The 22,341-nt window shown below is 47.9% G+C and overlaps 2 protein-coding genes across 16 annotated transcripts in view; both read left to right on the top strand.

Moving 5' to 3' along the window:
- Positions 1-7,302, top strand: part of LOC101159687 (uncharacterized) — a 12,556-nt gene extending 5,254 nt beyond the window's left edge. For 2 of the 8 annotated variants that reach the window (XM_020707928.2, XM_078955573.1), the window contains exons 3-7: positions 856-1,241; positions 1,343-1,456; positions 3,549-3,983; positions 5,685-5,801; positions 6,192-7,302. In XM_020707928.2, the coding sequence (XP_020563587.1) occupies positions 856-1,241; positions 1,343-1,456; positions 3,549-3,983; positions 5,685-5,801; positions 6,192-6,778 (1,639 nt within the window). In that variant the 3' untranslated portion in view covers positions 6,779-7,302. Of the gene's footprint in view, positions 18-855; positions 1,242-1,342; positions 1,457-3,548; positions 3,984-5,684; positions 5,802-6,191 lie in introns of all 8 variants that reach the window. The other 6 variants (XM_023961097.2, XM_020707929.2, XM_004075150.4 and 3 more) reach the window with 6 other exon arrangements.
- A 1,916-nt stretch (positions 7,303-9,218) lies between these two features.
- The window catches only part of shroom3 (shroom family member 3), a 66,909-nt gene continuing 53,786 nt past the window's right edge, over positions 9,219-22,341 (top strand). For 5 of the 8 annotated variants that reach the window (XM_023961089.2, XM_023961090.2, XM_023961093.2 and 2 more), the window contains exon 1: positions 21,973-22,274. In XM_023961089.2, coding sequence (XP_023816857.1) covers positions 21,988-22,274 — 287 coding nt within the window. In that variant the 5' untranslated portion in view covers positions 21,973-21,987. Of the gene's footprint in view, positions 9,715-19,664; positions 19,820-21,972; positions 22,275-22,341 lie in introns of those variants that run through there. The other 3 variants (XM_023961091.2, XM_078955566.1, XM_023961094.2) reach the window with 1 other exon arrangement.

Here is a 22,341-nt window from a genome sequence, read left to right on the forward strand (position 1 = left end):
AGAGCTCATGACCACAGGTGAGTATTGGAATGAAGATCGACCGGTAAATTGAGAGCTTTGCTCTCTGGCTCAGCTCTCTCTTCACCACAACGGACCGATACGGCGACCTGATAACCACAGACGCCTCTTTAATCCACCTGTTGATCTCACGCTCCAATCTTCCCTCACTCGTGGTCAAGACCCCAAGATACTTAAACCCCTCCTCCTGGGGCGGGAACACTCCACCCACCCAGAGAGGGCAGACTACCTTCCTCCGGTAGAGGACTATGGTGCTGACCCTCATCCCAAGTCTACGTCTACATCTGAAATCTTGTTGACCTTTGACCTCAGGAAGAGGCTACTATCTTGAATTTTCTGAAAATAAATCCCCTTTAGTACCTTCTACAAATTAAAACTCCTAGGGATTTGGATCTGTCTCCTCCTTACTCACCGAGCATCATGGGAAAGCTATTTGGGGGGGAAAATGTTTTTTTTTTGTAGATTTTGAACGACGTTTGCGCAGCGAGCTTCCAAAAGTGTAGTTTTCCCTGTTATTCTCACATTTTTCCTGGAATATTGTGTAAATCATGAATCGTTGGCTGAAGCTGAATGAAATGATATGAAAATATTAGGAATGTGGGTCACAAAAACTCTCTAGCCAAGGAAATCCCAAAGTTTACTTTTGCAGATCATCCAAAAATGACATTGACCTGTTTGTCACCCAAACATAAAATAGTTGCTATGGAGATAAAACCAACAGTAGCGGACTTGGTCCGAAGAACTCAGAGAATCTTTTAGCATTTGAAGAGCTTTTGGTGGAGTTTGTCCTCAGCCGCTGTGCTGTCTCCAGACGAGTCTCCGGCTCTGTTTTTCCAGAAGGAACACGCTGACCTCACGCGTGCACCAGGTCACGAGCTGCTCTGCCTTCTGTTCTGCAGTGGAAGAGATCAAGAACAAGTTCAAGAACCTGCGCACCACCTTCCAACGTCAGCACAAGCTGGTGCGAGCCAGCAGGCAGGGCGGCGTGGACGAGGCGTTTGTGCCTCAGTGGAAGCACTACCAGCAGCTGCTGTTCCTGCAGGGCTGCTGGGACCAGGACGCCGCCGCAGACCAGCCAGAGGACGGCCTTCTCACCTCAGGACTCGTCGTCTCCTACCTCCCCACCTCCTCTGCCTTCACCTCCTCCGGCATCCCCTCCAACATCATGGTGAAGTGTTTCTGGACTGAGGAGCGGGAACGCACGCTCATATTATTCTACTCAGGTAAACAGCCAGGTTCTGCTCCGTGTGCACAGACAGAGAGACGGTCGTTTCTGAGCTGACAGGCGTGTGTCGTGTGTGTTGTTGTGCGTTGTCGTGCACAGAGCACAGCTGTCTGTGGAACAAGAAGACTGAAAACCACAACAACCGTCAGCTCAGACAGCAGCTGCTGGAGTCGCTGAGGAACACGCTGTCCGACTGCTCCGTGTCTTTCTCCGGTAAGATCGGCCCGTCCTGCTCAGGTTCCCACCTCCAGACAGAACCAAACGTTTTCCGTCCCGATCACAAAACCAATCTGTCAGCGCTGCTGTTCTGACCAACTTATTTATTCAGTTCAAGTAGAATTTAGCAAGAAATTCTTCTAATTAAAGATTATTATAATATCTGACCTTCCCCGATGCAGTTCTTTCTCTGCTCAGTGTTCAGATGGATACTTCTGAAAGAGTTTGACGTTCACTCAGATGTTCCCCGCCTAATGGGAGCCAGACTTTTGTCTGGAGGAGAAACGACCTACGAGCTAATGTGGGCGTGGCTTCTCCTTCTGTGGGTGAATGAAATCCTCCTCACTGAGCTGAGAGAGTGATGCGGTCCATGAGCGGCCCGCTCCTCCTCCAGGCTCTTCTGCTGCGCAGGTGTCCAGAGCCGGAAACGCAGAGCCCCTCCCTCTGAAAGCAGGAAGACCTGCTCATTTCACCGCCATGTGGCCGTGGCGTGGAAGGACAACGTGCACACATCAAACACTCCTGATCTAAATCAGTCAAGAAAACACAAGAATTTGCATTAAACAGCTGGACCATAGAAAAGCTCTGAATCAAGCTTCAGGAGAACAAATATTTTAGCTGTTTTTATTGAAAATAACGATTAAAAATAGAAGAACTGTTCATCAGCTGATCGAAGGCTTAAAACCAGAATTTGTGCCAAAATCTGCATTCCATAGTTCATTCATTCATTTCGAGGTCACAGGGCTGCTGGAGCCTATCCCAACCACTTACATGTGAAGGCTGAGGACATCCTGGACAGGGCGCCAGTCTGTCGCAGGACCACAACCACACACCCATGCACGCTCACGTGCACACATAGGGACATTGTAGAGCAGGGGTCCCCAAATCCAGGCCTGGAGGCCTGCCATTACAGCCTCTTATTGGCTAATTGGCAGCAAATAAGGCGGGGTTTCTGGAAAACCAGCAGGACACCGGCCCTCCAGGCCTGGATTTGGAGACCCCTGGTGTAGGAAGACGGAGTCCCCCGCGCATGCAGGGGGGGACCTGCAGACTCCACACAGAACGGTCCCCACTGTTGTTCTGGTTCAGGTCTCCCAGCCTGGACTTGAACCAGGGCAAGAGGGCTAACCACTGCACCACCGTTCAGCAGCATTCCTTATTATTTCCTAATAAGTAATCGTCCTGTCAGGGTTTCCTGGTGGCTAAAAAAGCTGGATTTCTTTGACTGTTGAGCTGCATAAGCGAGGTTTCTCTCAACGCCATCGCTGCTGAGATGGACGCAGAAAAACGGTAGTTTGAGGTTTTTTTAATCCCTGTGGATTATGGAACAAAAAGGTCAAGTGGCGGTCCATCAACACCACAAAACCGCCTAGTTGGACTGTTGGGAGACAACCAAAGGGAAAGGAAGTTCTTTTTCTTTGATGAGGAGAAAATGTAACCCTGATGGTCCCGACGGCTTTCAGCAGGACTGTGGAGGAGGAGCCATCATGGTCTGGGCTGCTTTTTCCTGGCCGTCCCTCATGACTGAGAGCCTGGTCTGTCTGGTGAATACTGGGTTTTCAGCAGGACAGGGCTGCAGGTCACGACCCCCCCTGACAGGACTTTTTTCAGGAGAACCACCTCACTCTTTCGGACCCTCGTGCCGGTTCTCCTGATTTCAGTCCAATCGAGAAGTTGACAAAAATGGACCTCAGCTCCAGACGGTGGAAGTGCGTCATGAAGCCGTCTTCACCAGTTAGCGCCACCTTCCCAAAAGCCTCTTAGAAAGACGGGCATCAGGTGTTTAGGTGATCAACCAGAACCCTGGAGCTACTCCTGACTCATGTTTGGAGCCTTTGTGTCTGTTTGGAGGACGTCAAAGGCTTTTTGGTCCTGAACTTGTGACCAGTGGATGAACTGCCTCTCATTCCCATTACCGGTACTTGTTTTGACATTTGAAGCTCCAGCCATGCAAAATGTGAATTCCTGCAATTTCCTGACTGGTCTTAAGGTTTTGATCAGGAGTGTGTTTTTATGAAAGTGCTGCTGAAGTTCTTCCTGCCTGCTGTGACCTGCGATGACCTCTGCTTTTGTTCTCTCTGATTTGCAGTCGAAGACATAAAGTGCAAATTCAAGAACCTGCGGACGGTTTTTAACCGCGAATACAAAGCAGTCCAGGCCAGCAAGTCCTCTGACAAGCACTATGTGTCCAAATGGAAACACTACCAGCAGCTCCTCTTCCTCTGCGAGTCCTGCGAGGAAGACGATCCTCCTGATGACGTGCAGGTACTGATGGCGCGAGAAAGCAAAGCCGCGGAACCGGGGCAGCGAACCCCGACCTCCGGCCTGAAGCCCAACAACGACTGCGTGCTCTCCAGCGGCGCCCGGGACAGCAGCCCGGAGCTTTTCCTCGCCGCAGAAGAGGTCAAAGCGTCCCCGCAGGCCGCCTCCCCGTCCAGCTGTCAGTCAGACCGAAACGCTCCGGCCGACCCCCGCTGTCTGTGGAGCGAGGCCAAAACTCAGCAACTCATTTCCTTCTACTCTGGTAGGTAACGGCGGGAAGTTCACAGAAGACGGAGCTCCAGCGTCCTTCATGTCCAGTTTTTATAGGAATGATCAAATGAAACAAAGCTTAGAGTTCAAGTTATCATCACAGATGAGCCTTTGCCGGTAAACCCGGCGTCTGCAGCCTTCAACGCTGAAAGAGCCATTCAGACGGATTCCAGAGGCAGCAGAGCTTCCTGAAAGTCTGACTCCACCCTGATCTGTTTTGATCTTATTGCTACAATTAGGAGAAGATCAAGAAAAGTTGTTTTTTCAGGCATAAATTAAACAAAAATGAAAATATTTCTAAATATGAAATAGTTGATTACTTTGCTTCCTTTCAAAATGAGACCTCCTGTACCACATGGATCATCTCAATGCCAAACCCTGGGGGAGCGGTGAGCTGCAGACACAGCCGCGCACGGGGACCATTTGTGATTCAACCCCCCCAATCCAACCCCTTAATGCTGGGGGTCAAGCAGGGAGGCTTTGGGTCCCATTTTAGAGTCTTTGGTATGACTCCGCCAGGATTTGAACTCACGAACCTTCCAGTCTCAGGGTGGACACTCCACCACAAGGCATCTCAGCCTGAAATGTCAAGAACTAACTCAAACTGAGTGCTAATTCTAAGACCTTACCTTGAAATCCTTGAATCATCAAGAATAAAGAAGATAACGCGTGGCGTTTTTTCGCGTCGGTGTGCACACTCTCGTTGGTGCCCTTTGTTTAGTCACGAGGCGTTACACGTCGGCGAAAATCACCGGCGAAATTTGTCCCGGTGTGAACAGGCCTTCATGGGGTTTCCTGTTGTGACTGTTTTATCCTTCATCCTTCAGGCATCAGGATACCCTCTGGTGGTGATTGTTGGAGTTGCGGTTCAAATGTTAGCAGTTAAAATGTGGTTGGGGTTGATGTGAACGTCCCAGCACGGTTTAAATGTTCCACGGCTGTCAAGCTCAGGGGACATCAGGATGTCCTAAACATACTTTTCTCTCTTTTTGATGTAGTTTCTCAGAGTTAAACCTGCTGACAGTTTGAATGTCTAGTGAAGGTAAAGGAGGTGAACAGGAACACATTTTCACATGATCACCTGGAGCCTTCAGACCTTCTCTTCTCGTAGAACTAGACGGCTTCAGCTTCGGCTTTTTATGTCTGCTCCTGATTGACAACAATTAGAATAAATAAATCCTCAGAAATGCCTTTTTAATCTTAATTTTCTTTATATATCCCCTCTGTAATGAGAAAACCTTTTCATTGGAGTGGCTCAGAGACTCCATCCCACACACATTCATACAGCTATGGCGTTCTTTTAAGGGAGCAGCGTTGGCCTCAGTGTCTAAAATAGAGTGTAGGTCAACCGCTCTACCTCCTCGCCATGTATGTATAATGTATACCCTACTGACTGAAGGCATGAATGTCCATTGAAGTCAGAAGGAACTGCATTGATGCAGGAACTAAAGGTCCTCAGAGGTCGGTGGTTTGGGTTCACAAGTCCCTCCTAGTCGTCTGGTGAATCAAACCTTCATTTCTGCAAACATTTTCCGTTTTCCAAGGCAGGAAACGTGGAACCGAGCTGGATGTTCTGGTTCCTAGAGTCTGAGAGATGGGCTCTTGTTTATCGTGCACCTCATGACCTTGCATGACCTCTGTAGGCCTCAGGTGTTCCAGTGTGACCCGTGAACATGCTTGTCTCTCCTCACAGAACACAGCTGCTTGTGGAACCACAAGTCTGCAAACTACAAGAACCGTCTGCTGAGACAGAGCCTGCTGGAGACGCTGAGCCGCCTCCTGTCGGAAGACCAGCCGGTGGCCTTCACAGGTATCTGTCTCCATGCACGACCTTTGACCTTGAGCGCTTCCTAGGGATGCAGCGGATTGGATTTTTGCTGATTGACATCGCAACCTTTATTTTTATTTATTGGTGATCAAAATCTTCCCCAAGAAACTGAAAACTCACCTTTTCTAACTAGATTTCCCTCCATAACTTGACATTCTTGGTCTGTTTGAAAATGCGTAATTAACATTTTCTTGCTTTTAACTTTCACTATTATGTACGGGGACCTTGAGTTCCTAGAAAGGCGCCTAACAAATCAAATGTATTAAGATTCTTATCTGCTGTCCCGACAGAACTGTGCTCCCACCGTGGATGTGTCGTCAGGGTTACGTGAACTTTTCTACGTCTGACGGGTTTGTTGTTCTCCTTCCTCAGTAGAAGACATAAAGACGAAGTTCAGGAACTTACGGACCGTCTTCCAGCGCGAGCACAAGGTGGTGAGCTCCAACAAGACGTGCGGGTCGGAGGACTTCTACCTGCCCAAGTGGAAGCACTACCACCAGCTGATGTTCCTCTGCGAGTCCTGCGACGAGGAGGAGCCGCCCGGAGACCTCCACGCCCTGGAAGCGCCGCAGTCCCGCCTCCTGCACCTCCACGGCCACGGCCCCGCGCCGCCCCCCTCCCCACAGTACCACGCTGACACTGGCCTCCAAGCCCCGCCCTCACCCACCCCTCCAGACTCCCGGCTGTCCTCCCCCTCCTCCTCCTCTTCCCTGTCCTTGTCTTCGTCATACGCAGACAGCAGGCTGTCGGCGAGAAAGCGAGCGCGCCGGCCGGAGTCGGGCGGCGCCAGCGAGCTCCTGGACCTGATGAGGACGGTGTGTCAGAACCAGACGACGTCACCGCATGCCGGCTTCCTGAAGTACGTGGAGGAGTGTCTGAACGAGACGCCGCCGGAAAAGGTCAAGAAGCTGAAGAAGAAGATTGTTGACTTGATCCACAGCGTGGTGGAGGACGGGTAGTGTCGGCCTCAGGCTCCTCACAGCTAACGCCATGACCAAAGGTTCTCCAGGAGGACCTGGGGGCGGGGCAACAGGGATCAAACCCGGAACGCTCTGGACCCTGTGGGAGCGACAGACTGCAGAACCTTTGTGGGCCCCCTTGTTGTTTTGGTCAGACGTTCACGCATGAATACTTGGACCAACGTCTCTGACCTGATGGTCGGCAGAGCGTCACGCAGCGGCAGCGTCCGGATGGCGCCGGAGCCTCAGCTGTCCGTGAGGAATGATGGATCCTAGTTGAAATCCATCTCAGTGCCTTCTGTCACAGAAACGGTGGCCCAAAAACTGTAAGGTTCTTTCCATGTGCAGGATTCTGAAGGAACTTTCTAAATACCCAGTTATCATTTTCATTTATGTTTTTTATGTTCAGTTTGTAGAAAGTTTATCCATGTCAGGCTTGATTTACTGTGATTAATGAAGAAGTGACTTTGGTTCGCTAAATGAATTTCCCTGCAGTGGAATAATAACAGACTCTTCATCTGTAAGCTGTTCAGAAACAGTGTCGTTTGTCCCGCAGACCCACAGAACCGCCATGCCAAGGCTCTACCACCAGAGGGCGATCTAACCCCAATCTTTAGGCTGTCCACAGGTCATCACCCCCCATGCCCCTCCCTCTAAGTGACCTGCAGCAGAGATCCCAGCAAAGCTTTAAGCAGACCCCCCCCCCCCCCCACCACCAAAAAAAAAAAAAGATGAAGACAGCAGGACTCATGGGGGGGGGCAGATGTTTGCTTTGACCTGCTGGGGGGGCAGGAGGGAAAGGGAAGGCGTGACCCCGCAGAAACGGCTCATTTAAGAATAAAAAGAGATGTCGGCAGTAAGAGGAGACGCCACATTATGGGATGTCCTGCTGCAGTTCCTCAGACTCCACATTATGGGATGTCCTGCTGCAGTTCCTCAGACTCCACATTATGGGATGTCCTGCTGCGGTTCCTCAGACTCCACATTATGGGCTCCACTGTCATGTTTTCTAAAAACATGGATGTTTGCACAGACAGCTCTGAAACTGCTGAGAAAGATGAGTCACGTGCACACACACCGTGCACACCAAGGCGTGTGCGTGGCGCCATAGTGCATGTGGGGATTTACTCATGAAACATCTCAGCTCCGGCTTCAGGGAACTCTGAGTTTAACAGTAGAAGAGAAATTCCCAGGAATCTGCTGGTCTGATTGGAGAATGTGGATCTGTAAAACGCTTTAACATCTACCAGAGGTCCAAAGGGCTGCACGGCTATAAATACCACAAAATCACAAGTATAATGAAACGACAACAGTAAAATCATCGTTAATAGAAACACTAATAGAGCTGGCCTGATTGTCCTCCACTCTGGTGCTAAAAAGATTTAAAGTCATCTGGCAGACCTGACAGAGTTTAGGGGCAGCCACTGAAAAGACTGGCCCCCCTAAAGCTCTACGAGGGTCAAGATTCTGCAGGAGCTCAGTCGGATAGAGCTGCTGGACCATGCAGACACCTAAAAGTCAAGAGGAACATTGGGGTGATGTCATCACGCCGTCTGGTCCCTGTTAGTAAACGGGCAGCTGAATTCTGGAGCAGCTGAAGACGGCGAGGAGGGGCTGCTCCATCCCAGAATAAAGGGACTGGCAGCAGCCCAGTCTGGAGAAGATGAAGGCATGAACAAGCCTCTCCAGGGCGTTTCCACCTACCTTTTAATGAGGAGTGTGTGTTTCAGGACAGTTTCTGCAGAGCGGCAGGAGTTCAGTAGAACTGATGGCACATCAGAGCAACGTCAGAACCGTACAGTATAGATCCAGTCCTGGAGATTGTAGCTTCTATCACGCCTACAAGCTTTTTTTAAACGGCCTTCTTCCATCTGCTCCTGATTCACAGCGACAGGAATAAAGAAACACAATTCAGCGCTGAATTTCCTTTCTATATATGACCTCCATGATAAAAATGCTACAGGTTACAAACGTTTCAGGATGTTCCTGCGGGTCTCAGGATGTCCCTGCGGGCTGGACACCACCTGGAATGCAGCAGAACAGGTAAATGTTGTCTGACAAGCAATGCAGAGAAATCCAAATCCACGCGTCTCTGTGTGGAAAGACTCCTCAAAAGGTTTTCATTTCAAACAGAGAAAGTTTAGTTATTCTCCCTGAAGTGAGACTTTTAGTCCCAGTCTGTGGTTTTCAGCTCCATGTTGGCCATAAAGCGGACCTCAGATGGTTTCTGAAGCAGGTGAAACCAAGCAGACCTGGTTCAAACCTCTTTAAGGCGACCCCTCACTGCCCCCCTCCAACCTCATGTTCTGTCAGCTGGACTCGGTCTGAGGGGTCCAGACCTGGACTCTGTCATCAGGACTCTTCCCGGGAGGTGCTGTTGACAGATTTCCGCCCTCCTGCTGCTCTCCTCCTCTCCCGGCCTCCCCCCTCCTCCTCCTCTGCGCCTTTTCTTTGCGCTCAGCGAGGCGCAGTCAATCCTATTGTGATGCTAAACGGATTTTGGGAGGAGAGTCGGGCAGAGAGGGGAGAGTTTGGGGCTTCGCGGGTCGGAAATGGTCTGACCTCCGTTGATCCTGCGGCCTTTCAGCGGCTTTCGGCCGGAGGCAACTTCTCTGCTCCCGCGGGAGAGCTGCGGCGCACTTTCTGCGAGTGGTTGGCGTCTGTCCGCCGGGGGTTCGAACGCGCGGCAGGAATGCACTTGGTAGCATTCTCCCTTCGCTCCTCCAGGAGTCTTCAATGAGAAAGGACCCGCCGCGCGCTTCGCTCCAGTCCCGCCGCCCACTCCTCTCCGCGGCGCGCGCCCTGCGCCCCGCGCCGGCCCGGCCATGGAGGGCAGCGGCTGGGTGCTGGTGGAGGCCCTGCTGCAGGGCGGTGCGCCGTGGGGCTTCACCCTGCAGGGCGGCCTGGAGCACGGAGAGCCGCTGATCATCTCCAAGGTAGGAAGCGCTCGTGCCACCTCATTCCACCTGTGGAGCACGTGACTCCAGACGAGCCGAGTCTTCCACTCGTGTCCGTTTTGAATGCAGTTAAAGGTCAGGTTACCCTTCGGCCACAGTCGCTGCGGGTTCACGAGGGGACAGCTCTGTCCCAGCGCGCGCCCCCGCTCAGAAACAGGGTCACCAACAAGGGTTACGTCATTTTGACGCCAAAAAACCTCAAACGAAACCTGTTTTTGCAGCGTCACGTGTGACAAACTCTGGATTCAAAGTTTGATCCAGGTAAGTCAGTCAGAGAGGAGAGTTTGAACCTTCAATAGGTTGACTGGATGTCTGTTTCCACGATCCACCAGAGTCACTAATGTGAGTTTCTGAGGAGGTTTGACTCATCCTGCACCCCGTAGAGACCCACCTTTGCATGCAGGTGTCATGAGTTTATCAAAGCCTGACAATAAGTTTGCTTTTTTATGGTAGCTTGTTTTTAAGAGAATCCCTCCAGGAGGGTGATCGTCAGCTGGAGCTTCTTCTGGTCTGTTTGGTTTGTTTCTGCTCCAACAAGGCGGTCAGAAGTGAAGCTGCAGGTACAGGGACACCTGCTGCTGCTGCAGGTACAGGGACACCTGCTGCTGCTGCAGGTACAGAAACACCTGCTGCTGCTGAAGGTACAGGGACACCTGCTGCTGCAGGTACAGGTACAGGTACACCTGCTGCTGCTGCAGGTACAGGGACACCTGCTGCTGCTGCAGGTACAGGGACACCTGCTGCTGCTGCTGCTGCTGCTGCTGCAGGTACAGGTACAGGTACACCTGCTGCTGCTGCAGGTACAGGTACACCTGCTGCTGCTGCAGGTACAGGTAGACCTGCTGCTGCTGCAGGTACAGGTACACCTGCTGCTGCTGCAGGTACAGGGACACCTGCTGCTGCTGCAGGTACAGGTACACCTGCTGCTGCTGCTGCAGGTACAGGGACACCTGCTGCTGCTGCTGCTGCTGCTGCTGCAGGTACAGGTACAGGTACACCTGCTGCTGCTGCAGGTACAGGTACACCTGCTGCTGCTGCAGGTACAGGTACACCTGCTGCTGCTGCAGGTACAGGTACACCTGCTGCTGCTGCTGCAGGTACAGGTAGACCTGCTGCTGCTGGATCATGTTGTGGTTTGGTGAGACGGTCCAGTCATGGTGAACTGTGACAGAGCGTGGCAGTAATCTTCATCACTCTGACACCTCTAACTCGTCACTGAAGCAGCATTTAGTCCCAGGAGTTTTAGTTGAACCTTCTTCTCTGGTCACAGCAGCTAAACGCCCATGAAGGATTTCCACAGAAGGATGTGTTTCTGTGTTAAAGCAGAACATTTTCTCAGTATTCACGGTCTGAATTTTCAGTTCAGTAAAGTCTCCATTTGAAAGTGAATGTTGAGCTGCTGCAGCTCATGTCCGCCGCGCTCTTGAGTCATCTAGAAGAAGCTCCTGGAGCTGCTGGTTCGGCATTTGCTTCACATTTTGATGAGGCCATCAAAGGGAGCAGCTCTGAGGTGGAGTGTGTCCTCGCTCCAGTGTCCAACTGTCCTCCTGGGATTTGAACGTCCGTCCACTGGAAATCCCGTCACGCGCTGCTGCCAAATATCCAACTTGGGCTGCGTTTTTGGTCGATGGAGCGTCAGATTCACCTCCACTGAAGGGGAAGGGGTCGCAGGTTTTTTGCCTCATTTTCTAGATTTCCTTCACTCTGCTGGATTCTCTTCCGTTCTGAAGGACAATGATTGTCACCGATGCTTCGTCTGCACACACATTGTGGGCTCATGCCGCTGTAATCCAGGTTACGGGTGTGTGTGTGCACATGTGGAAGTTTTTCTGGGATGGAAGCCAAATGGGTGCAAACAGGACAAGAATGTGAAGAATGTTGTTTTCTTGTAGCTTCTGAATGTGTTCCTGCTTTGGTTCCGGATAAATCACTGTCGGCATTGTTCTGCCGCAGCTTTGGTCTCTGGTTAGACTTTGGTTCCTCTAGTTTCTTGTCTTTCTCTTCACATACATACAATATAATAAACAAAGAAACATGATTTCCTGTCCCTAACATTTGGAGAAGTCTGCGTGAAATCTTCTGACTTTGGTCAGCATTTCAGGAGCAGAGCTTGGATAAAAAGTTGGGATGTTTTGAACATTTGTTTTGACTGAAGACTTAAGATCTTTTAGAAATATTTAAATCCCAACATTAGAATAAGATAAGAGGTAAGAGAGCTTGATTTATTGCTCCATCCATCTCCATCCATCTCCGTGCACCTCCACACCAGCACACATGCAGGCTCTGCAGCTCGTGAGCAAAGTGTTTGTGACCCGCTGGAAGGGTCTCCTCTTCCTCCACCATCGTCAGCGAGAAGGTCAGGTCTACTCACTTTAAATCTGGAAAAGTGTTGACCTTCAGCCACACCGTTCTAATGTGTTTTTGCTCTGGGATGTCTCCAGTTTTTCTAGCCTTTTGTTGATGCTCTTCACTGTGGACGAGGACATCTGAGAATCTCTCCCACCATCAGCCAGCAAACGGCTGCTTTTCTATCACAGGGTTTTCATGAACCCACCTCAGACCTGATGTCAGTGAACTGAAGCAGCTGCTAGATGTTCTTCCAGCTTAGTTAGTTTTTTAGCCCGTTCTGAGAGCGAGCAGACATCAAATTTCAAATGAGAAGTTTTTCTCGTGGTCTAAATGTTAGTTTTGTGAAAGAGTAGCTAAAAACACAGAACACGGGTGTAGATGTGCTGTTTGGCAGCTGAACAATGCAGAACCTCTTGAATGTGCTTGGCCAGATCAGACCAGGCTGGGGAGGGATGGGGTTGTTGCAGAAACCGCAGCATCTTGATGCTTTGTTTAGTCAGAAACCGTCTCCATGAGCTGAGACGTCAGCTCAGGTTCCAGCAGAGCTCTGCAGCTCTCTGAGGAACAAATGGAAGCTGCACACAGACGTCAGACTGCTTGATTGAATTTCAGGTCTCACCAAACACAAATAACCAAAGGCAACGGATCCACTTCACTGTTGCACATGTGAGTGGCAGCCAGTGCGGATGATTAAAAGCATCCGTATTTGTCCCAGAAGTGTCAGTTTTTCTATAAAACACAACAGCTGGATAAATGCCGTCAGTGTAGTCCGGTCTTTGGGTTTATTTCTGTAAGGAAAAAGACTTTTCCGTTCCGTCCGTCTCCAGGTTTCAGGCCTGGTTACAGCCGGCACAGGCTGTTTAGGTATCTGCGTCTGCAGGATAATGAATTTCAGCTGGAATAGCAGAGTTACTGACAGAGTTGCACACATACTCGGGCTGAGTTGCAGGGTGTTTCTACGCGCCTTATTTGGGTATATTTATTCTGGAACAAGCCAAACAGTGCAGGCGTGTGCGCTGCCTTGCAGAGCACAAGACAGAGTTTTGACCGTCTTCCAGCCCAGGGAGGTGTCAGGTTCTCCAATCTGCAGTTATTTGTGTTTCTGTATTTGTGTTCGTTTTTGACACAATAAACTGTGGAGGCTCGAGTTTATGTGTGTGAAAAACCAGCCTTTGGTGTGGGAGATGCTGAGTTAATGTTGGCTGCAGCGAACGATGCTTCTCTTGAAAAAGAATCTCCCGTGAAGTTCAGAGGAGAGCCTGACACACCCCGACAGGCATTTCTGGCACTTTGGAGAACATCCAAACAGATCCAGATGGATGAGAGCTAACAGGAGCCAGAACCAGTTTCAGTGCGTCCCAGGAAAAAGAATTTAAGCCCCAAGTTGTGGTGTAAACTCTCTGGAACTGGACTTTTCCCAGAACATGGAGCCCGATAAGCAGTTTCCTGAAAGTGTCTGAATTTGAATCTAGCAAAACAGAAAATATGAATGTTGGAGCAAACCCACTCCTTCCTGATTTACACAGACCTAAAAAGCAAAGGCGGCTTGCTATCAAAGCAAATCGTTCCCATTTACTGTGATGTAACACGCTCTTTAATAACAGGAACAAATACCTTCAAGTCTGGCTGACTCTTCAATGCTAGGACGGTCCCACTGGGCCGGTTTAGACAACAGCTAGAAAGCTACAAAACTGAGCTAAAATGTCAAAACTCGATGCCACGTGGGTTAAGTTCAACCAGATCTAAACAGATAAAGCACCAACCAGGTAGATCTGGTCCAAGAATACAAATACAGTCAGAACATGAATGACTAGTTTATATTGAAAAAAAAAGAGAAAAGTGACCTTTTTTAACATTCATTGCTCCTTTGACAACAGAAATCTGGATTATTATTTTTTTTTTGGTGGTTCTTTCCTCTACAGTTCCTTTGATGGTCATATGGAACAGAAACGTCCAAACCACCAGAAAGCAGACATAAACAACATGTTCAAACATTCTGAAGAAATGGAATTTTTTTCAAAAGCTTTTCCGATTCAAATGCAATGAATAACAAAAAGAAGAAAATATGGGTTGAATGCTGTATTGCTGATTGAAAATGAAACTTAAAGGGTAATAATTGGCAAAATAAAGAAATAAAGAAAGAAATGATCAAAGTTGACCATAAATTCAAGGAGTATTTATTGCCATTTTCAGTGAACAGAGCAGTTTCACAGAATTGGAATTTGCTGCGGTGCTAATGTGCGACATAAAACACATAAGAATAGAAAAATAAACAACAGTGTGCAAAGAAATAACATAACATAAAGGACAGGGCAATAAGTAGAGGTGCAATAGTGCAAACCGTGGATGGAGAAGGTGTAGGTAGTGGATTGGTGACTGTACATATGAGTGAAAAGTTTACGGGGGGAGGAGTTAAAAAGTGTTCATGAGTCTGACTGCAGAGGGAAAGAAACTGTTCTTGTGTCTCGAGGTTCTGGTCCTGATGGACCTTAGCCTCCTGCCTGAAGGGAGTAGATCAAGTAGACCATGTCCAGGGTGAGACGGGTCGGCTGCTATCTGACCTGCACGTCCTCGGGTTCTGGAGACGTATAGGTTCTGGACAGATGGAAGGCTGCAGCCAATCACCTCTCAGCTGAGCGCACAATACGCTGCAGTCTGTTTATGTCCCTGGCTGTGGCTCCAGCGTACCACACGGTGATGGAGGAGGTGAGGATGGATTCTATGATGGCCGTGTAGAACTGAACCATCATCTGGGCCTGCAGCTTGGCTCTCTTCAACTGCCTCAGGACATCCTCTGCTGGGCCTTTTTGAGCAGAGAGCTGATGGACGGCCCCCACCTGAGGTCCTGAGTGATGGTGGTCCACTATGGTGATGGGAGAGTCTGTCAGGGTGAGAGGGGGGGAGGGGGCTGTGACTTTCCTGAAGTCCACTATCATCTCCACTGTCCACGGTGCAGCAGTTGGTGTACAGAGAGAAGAGCAGAGGACAGAAGTACCAAGAAAGTACACAGCCCTAAATAAATTTAGGGAAAACAGCACAATAACAAAAAAGATATTTGGGAAAAATGCCAGAGCCAGGTATCGAACCAGCGAGCTTCTGCACCAAGGATTCCCCATTTATTTAATGGAGGCAGAAATCCTGGAAAATCTGGAAAAGTTCAAGGATTTGAAGGAGCAAAAGTCACAGCTGGAAAAAGCTGAAAGAGCTGAACATTTGAATAGTTGAACGGTTGAAATAGATGAAACATTATTAGGCGGCAAAAATGATGGAAGATACTAGAATAAAGAAAGAGAAACAGGAAAACAATGCCAAACCAAATACCAACGCTGTTTCAAAGCAGTCAGTAAAAGAGCACTGCAGAGACCTGCAGGCTGAGCTGTGGACAGCAAAGACCTGTGGTCTCTGTTGGGTTTGTTGCAGCTCCACAGACTCATTCCAGCAGAGAGTCTTCTGTTTATCTGTCGGAGACATCCAAACCCTTTCTGATCAGCTTTAGTTTGTAAATCGTAAGATCTGCACGCTTTAGGTAGAGCCACCAAACAGTTGGCATTTAAACTGGAATGTTTCAGGAGACGGATGTACAGAACAAAATCTCTCCGTTCTCTTTAGCCTTTTATTTCTGGCATTGTTTATGGTCCTTCACAACCATCAAAATACTGTCAACATCTTAAGCACGCTGTAGATAGTAAATGACAGGAAGTTCAGACTGACTACAGAAGTACGGAAAATACTAAAAAATACTTTAACCAAAATACTTTAACATTGTCAAAATAATCAAAAGTTTCAAGTAGGAGCTCTAGTAGGTCCATTTTCACTCCCAAAAACCTCTGAAAGGATGATGGTTTATAGTTACATTTAGTCAGTTTAATGAAAATACACACAGAAATAAATGAATTCACAATAACAAAAGGAAAATATTTAAATTTTCAAAGGAAATCATACACATTTTGATCATAAACTTGAAATCAATCCGACTGGTCAAGGCTGCATAATAGCTTTTCTATGAAAGGGGATTTGAAGTCATCCACTGTGATCATATCTGAGAGTTAATTCTTTTTTAAATATGAATTTGTGATGCTGGATCTGTCAATTTGAGATGATTTTACTGAATTCAGTCCTCACTCTTGGAACAACCTTTCTAAAGTCTTGGCTGAAACATTCTTTTCAGATTTTTTTCCTCCACTTTTGAGCCAATGGGGGCGAAGCCCTGCAGATGACTACAAACAAATTTAGAAAGGATCAGCGAGAAAACATGACAGCGGTTCAGATATGACATAAATGTACTTGTTTAAATGCAGTCGCTGGTACCGGGTCGGACCCCCTTTTGCCTTCAGGACTGCCTCGATTCTCAGAGAGTTTGGTCCATATTGACACGATAGCATCTTCTATTCACTTGAAGACACAGCTGGTCTGTTCACGTGTGCCATTGCGTAAAGTGTTGAGGTGTAGAGGGGGGGCATCCTTAGATCTTCAGGCCTGAAAACTCTTCCTGCAGAGGCAAACTGGGTACAGTAGAGACATCCAGCGACTCCCAGTGCTGTCCAGCCAGCAGAATCCTAGGATCAGGGGTTTAAACTAAGAATCCAGTGGATTCTCTTGGGTTTGTCGCCTTTAGCCTTCTCTCAGCTTCTTATCTGCTTGCCATATTTAGAACATGGTGTGGATTCAGCAGCAACGGTGTGGCAGAACAGACAGAACAGTCTCTATCTTTAATGCTGCTGCCAGCGCTTCTGCGTCCCTGCAACCTCGCAAAGCTGCTGGTTGGTGTCTGCAGCGCCTGGAGCTAAAGTCTCTGCAGGTCAAGAGGTCATGGACCAACAGTCCAGTCATCAGGATGCTTGCCTGAGCAGGGAGGTCTTGAGTATAATGAGAACAGGCCAGACCATCAAAGCTGTCAATGCTTTAATTTCAATTATGATGAGACCATGTAGATCCTACGAAGACTGTACCAGTGCTGCTTTTTGTTGCTCACCAAGAGTACAAGCCACAGAAAGCATCTGGTAGTCTCATTAGTTGGTTTGCCCACAGGAAGTGTTGGGTTGGCGTTTTCCCTGAGACATGTGGACAACCAGCAGCGCTTATCTCACAGTGCACAAGACAGCAGGCCAACGTGACCCTCTGCAGGACACGAGCACAGTGATAGGCAGGCAGTGGTCCAATGGTGTTGCTCGAACTGACAAACTCTTAAGAGGCGACAGCAGAGGGGCCATGGCGGTAGCAACAGTATGTCTGTAAAACCCTCAACACTTCAGAGAACAGCGTGGCAGGAATGTGAGCCACCTGTGAACGTTTAATTATGGAAAACCTTTCTGATGGACTCGCCGTCTCAGGCCTGTTTTTGTCCGTATCATCTTCATTTTAAAATAGTGAAATTCTAGTGTCTCTCTGGACACTTTATTCGGAACTCCTGTCCGGTCGCTCATTAACACAAATTTTTCATCGGCAATCATCAAGCCGGTCAGTATCTGGTGTGACCACCATTTCCCTCATGCAGTGTAACACACGGCGGCGGTAGGGTTATGGTGTGGGCAGGCGTATGTTATGGACAAAGAACACAGGTGCATTTTATTGTTGACATTTTGCACGGCTCCATGTTGCAGCGTGATGATGCACGGCTCCATGTTGCAGTGTGATGATGCACGGCACCATGTTGCAAGGATCTCTCCACAATTCTTGGAAGCTAAAAACATCCCAGCATCCTCACTGGACATGTAAACTATTGAGCGTGTTTGGGATGCTTTACGACGGCGTGTTCCAGTTCCCGCCAATATCCAGTAACTTCACACAGACATTGAAAAGGAGCGGACCAAGATTCCTCCGGCAGCAATCTACGACCTGATCAACAGTGTGAAGGAGGTGTTCTGCACTGCATGAGGCAGATGGTGGTCACACCACGTATGGACCCGTTTTCTGAGTCTCCAACTGTTTCAGAGTGGCCTGTTATTGAGGCCAGTCTGAGGCACACCTGTGCAACAATCATGCGGTCTAAGCAGCATCTTGACATGGCACACCTGTGAGGTGGAATGGATTCTCTCACCAAAGGAGAAGTGCTAACTATCACAGATTTAGACAAATTGATGAACAGTATTTGAGAGAAATGGTCATTTTGAGTTTGTAGAAAATGTTTCAGATATTTGAGTTCATCTCATGACAAACGGGAGCAAAAAAAAGTCTTTATATTCGTGTATGAACAGTTGATCTTGCCTAGGTTGGGTTGATTAGTACAGACTGTAGTTTTTCCTCTGGATGCATGTGTGCATGTGTCAGGATGATGCTTATCTCACTCCAGGTACATGGTATCATTCTAAATAACATTTCTTTAAAGGGTTTCCTGTGTTTGAAAGGATTGGCTGTTCCCTTAACCACGTTGCAGCCTTAACCTCCGTGCACTGACCTTCCTTTGCTTCTCCTCCTCAGAGAGTAAAATGCTTGTGCTTAAAGTGAGCTTAATGACTTTACTGCTTGTTCTTACTAATTCTAAAAGCTCGGCTGAAAGCAGGTCTTTGAAGTTTGGAGTCAGACCCCCTTAACTGAGTCTTTCTGTTTTCATTCTGAAAGCTTCCAAACGCAGATTGTTTGAAAGCTGGAGGCTCTGCATTAAAAGCATCTTAGTCATTCTTTTATTTGAAAGGTTCCCTCTGTGATCAGTGTGTAAACGGCTGAAGATGCAGAACAGATGTTGTTTTGACTCAGATCTTTGCTAAAGTAAAAATATAAATGGAATGTGAAAATGCTTTGACTCCTCCTCTGGAGGACGGGTTGTGACTCCCGTATTGATTCCTCCTTTGGACTCAGCAGCAGGTCTGACAGTCAGAACAGCTTCATTGGTCGTTTTCAGTCTGGGAGAACAGAGGAGACGAGAGGAGGGGTGATGGATGGTGGGGCGGAAAAAGCCGAGGAATTCTGTGACACTTGACATTTTTGTGACCCAACTGAGGATTTTGGTTTAGTTTTACAGTGCCTTCCAAATTATGATGCATTTCCATAGCCCAATATTACAACAGCAGTCGTCTCAATGGGCGTCACTCCGGTAACTGTATAAGAACATAGAATTCAAAAGGTAATGGCTAAACTAAACTACACTAAACTAAACTACACTAAACTAAACTAAACAGACTTAGCTAAACTGGGCATCCCTGGCCTAACGTGTCAAAAAGATCAAATTCTTTATTTTTCAGTGAAACTCTTGGATGATTTTGTGTCTCGGGGCTCTTTGGATCACTGACATCACTCTCAGACACCTGTGATCTTTAGTTTTTCAGGTGAGTTCAGTTAAAGGAAAAAGTATGTGAACCTTCTGTTCTCTCTGTTTATTCCAGAGAGAACAATAGAAACCAAAACCCCAGTGAGCATGAATCAACACATGTATTCAGATGGTCAGGCCAGCCCCCACAATGTGCTGTTTGAGCGCATCTGCATTTCCACGTCACAAATTCCTCCACAACGGACATCTTCTTCATCTGAGGATGATAACAGCTCCAGTTTTGTCCTCATTAGCCTTTATTCCCTGGATTCCTTTTGAAAGCTGAAGCCAAACCCTCACAGACCCTGAACTGCCTCCTTCTGTTCTGTGTGTGCAGGTCGAGGAGGGCGGGAAGGCCGACAGTCTGGAGCAGCCTCTGCATGTTGGGGACGAGCTGATCGTCATTAACGATGTAGAGCTGAGTGGATTCAGGCAGGAGGCCATCGCTCTGGTCAAAGGATCCTACAAGACTCTGAAGATCACCATCCGCAGGTACACTTCTTCATGCGTGTCTCCTAAACTATACTATTAACATGATCCAGAATCCAGAGGAACCAGCTGGTGTGCTGCTGGCAGGCCTAGCAGACCCAAAGTAACATCAGGGCCAGGCGCCGCGCCGGCAGGTATCTGTGCGTTTTGATGCATACAGCTGAAGCAAAGCCTCGTGGGTAGCAGTGGTGTTTGGGTGGAGGATGTACAGCTGCATGTACCCTTTAGGTGGTAAAACACAGATGGTTGTATTTCCTGAGCTTTTGGAGGTCTTCAGGGTTCAAAGAGGCTGTGTGAGAGAGCAAAAGCAGGCTGGTTAATGCTAGGACACATCAGGAAGTCCCCCTGCTGCAGCACTGGCTCCCTGGTTTCAACATTTCCTGTAATCTGGAACCGGTCAGAATCCTGTGGGAGGTTCAGGATCCGCTTTTTGATGGAAACTTCTCAGCTGCACCTTTTACCCCCTTTATCCTCCACCATCACTGCACACCGTTTTATGAGTGTGCGTGAGAAGGACTTGTTTCAGAGGCTAACGCCATGTTGCATCAGCAACTGTCATTGCATCAGCAACTTTCTACGCTGTGGTCTGCTGATGTGGAGGAATTAACAATAGGGACAAAAAGAAACTGGACAGAGCGAGCTCTGTCCTGGTCTGTCCCCTGGACTCAGTGGACTCTGTAGGTGAGAGGAGGATGCTGACCAAGCTGTCCAGCATCCGGAACAGCCCCTCCCACTCTCTGTATGTGACGGTTAGGACCATGAGTAGCTCGTTCAGCCAAAGACTGCTGCACCCCCAATGCAAAAAGGAACGATACCGGAGGTCCTTCGTCCCAACAGCAGTCAGGCTATACAACATCAAGGTCCAGGACTGCTGAAACCGCTGCTGCTATTTTTTACCACTAAACTTGTTATTTTTGATGAGTACTTTCACTCCCACTTTCTATTATCACAATTTTATTCTTACTCAATGCTACTTTGTTTTTTCTAACTGCTATATTTCTCGTTTTTGCTGCTGTGACAACTGAATTTTCCCCCGGAGATCAATAAAGTCCTATCCTATCTTATCTCATCTTATCTTATCTTATCTTATCTTATCTTATCTTATCTTATCTCATCTTATCTCATCTTATCTCATCTTATCTCATCTTATCTCATCTTATCTCATCTTATCTCATCTTATCTCATCTTATCTCATCTTATCTCATCTCATCTCATCTCATCTCATCTCATCTCATCTCATCTCATCTCATCTCATCTCATCTCATCTCATCCTATCTCATCCTATCTCATCCTATCCTATCTTATTGCATCTTATCTCATCTTATCTCATTTTGTATTATCTTATGTTCTGATGATACGAAATCAAAGCGAGCACACAAACATGTTAAGAGCACAGATTACATCCAGTAATCCTGGAAGTAATCCTGGAGTTACTTTGTGGTTGAGACTATCAGGCTGACAGACACTTGATTACGAGCTGCTCTGTCTGCAGTGGTTACCCCAGAGCCCCGCCTCTGCCATAAATTCACCAGCGTTTGGTGATAATGGAGCAAGACACAGTTTAGTGTTATGTCATAAATCCTAACTGCTTCTCTTTATCTTTAGGGACTAATTCAGCTGTTTTCCCCCACTGCTAAATGACACGATGACTTGAACTGTTTTCAACAAGTCGTGTCTTGAATCCAATAAATGAAATAAATATAAAAAAATATCATCAGTGTACATTTCTGTGATTTTACTTTTAAGTTCACTTGTTCAAGTAGAAAAGTTAAAATAGGTGAAATGTCATTGTTTCCATGGTTACCATCATGCAATTTCTAAAAGTATGACTATTTTAGTAAGAAATACTCCAAATAAGCAGTGATTTGATTCATTCTTCTAGATCATTTTCTTCTGATGTGGATTCTGGAAAACCAGGACTGTTCATATTTGATGCAGATCTATTTGTTTGGTGTCATCTGATAAAAGATGGGAATTAATCTTTAACTCAAAGGAGCTTTTTCCAGTCAGCTTCACTGCTCGCTCCACATCTCCAAACATCCACTCACTGACGCTTCAGGATGTTTGTCTGCAGACATATAAAGTCATTTTAAAGGCGTCGGCGACCTTCCGTTGTGGAAATCTGTTTATTTCTGCCGGCTAGTGCCGGTAGGAAAAGCAGTGATCCGTTAATGGGAGAGCAGCAGAGTGCGACACTTGCAGTGTGGCGGCCTGTCGGAGCTCTGCTTCTCCGGCAGCGAGCCAGAGGTGGGCGTGACGGCGAGCAAGGCTGCTGTTGCACCAACGCTGTCGCTGGAAGATGCAGGAGAGGCAAAACACTCCAGAGGACTTTAGACTTTAGATTGCACACAGTGGCACAGGTGGAGGAGCCGCATGGCGGTGAAGGAAAAGGACAGCAGAGCGGCAGCTTCCTCTGGACGGATCTAATGGGGAACCGTGGGAGGTCGACTTCATGCAGGTCTGATTTTGGCACGATAGCGTGTGTATTCCTCTCCGTCTTTGTCCCTGGTTTGCGTGCTGTGGAT

This window comes from Oryzias latipes, chromosome 12 (assembly GCF_053564925.1).
Source record: "Oryzias latipes strain Hd-rR chromosome 12, Olatipes_Hd-rR_3.1".
NCBI lineage: Eukaryota > Metazoa > Chordata > Actinopteri > Beloniformes > Adrianichthyidae > Oryzias > Oryzias latipes.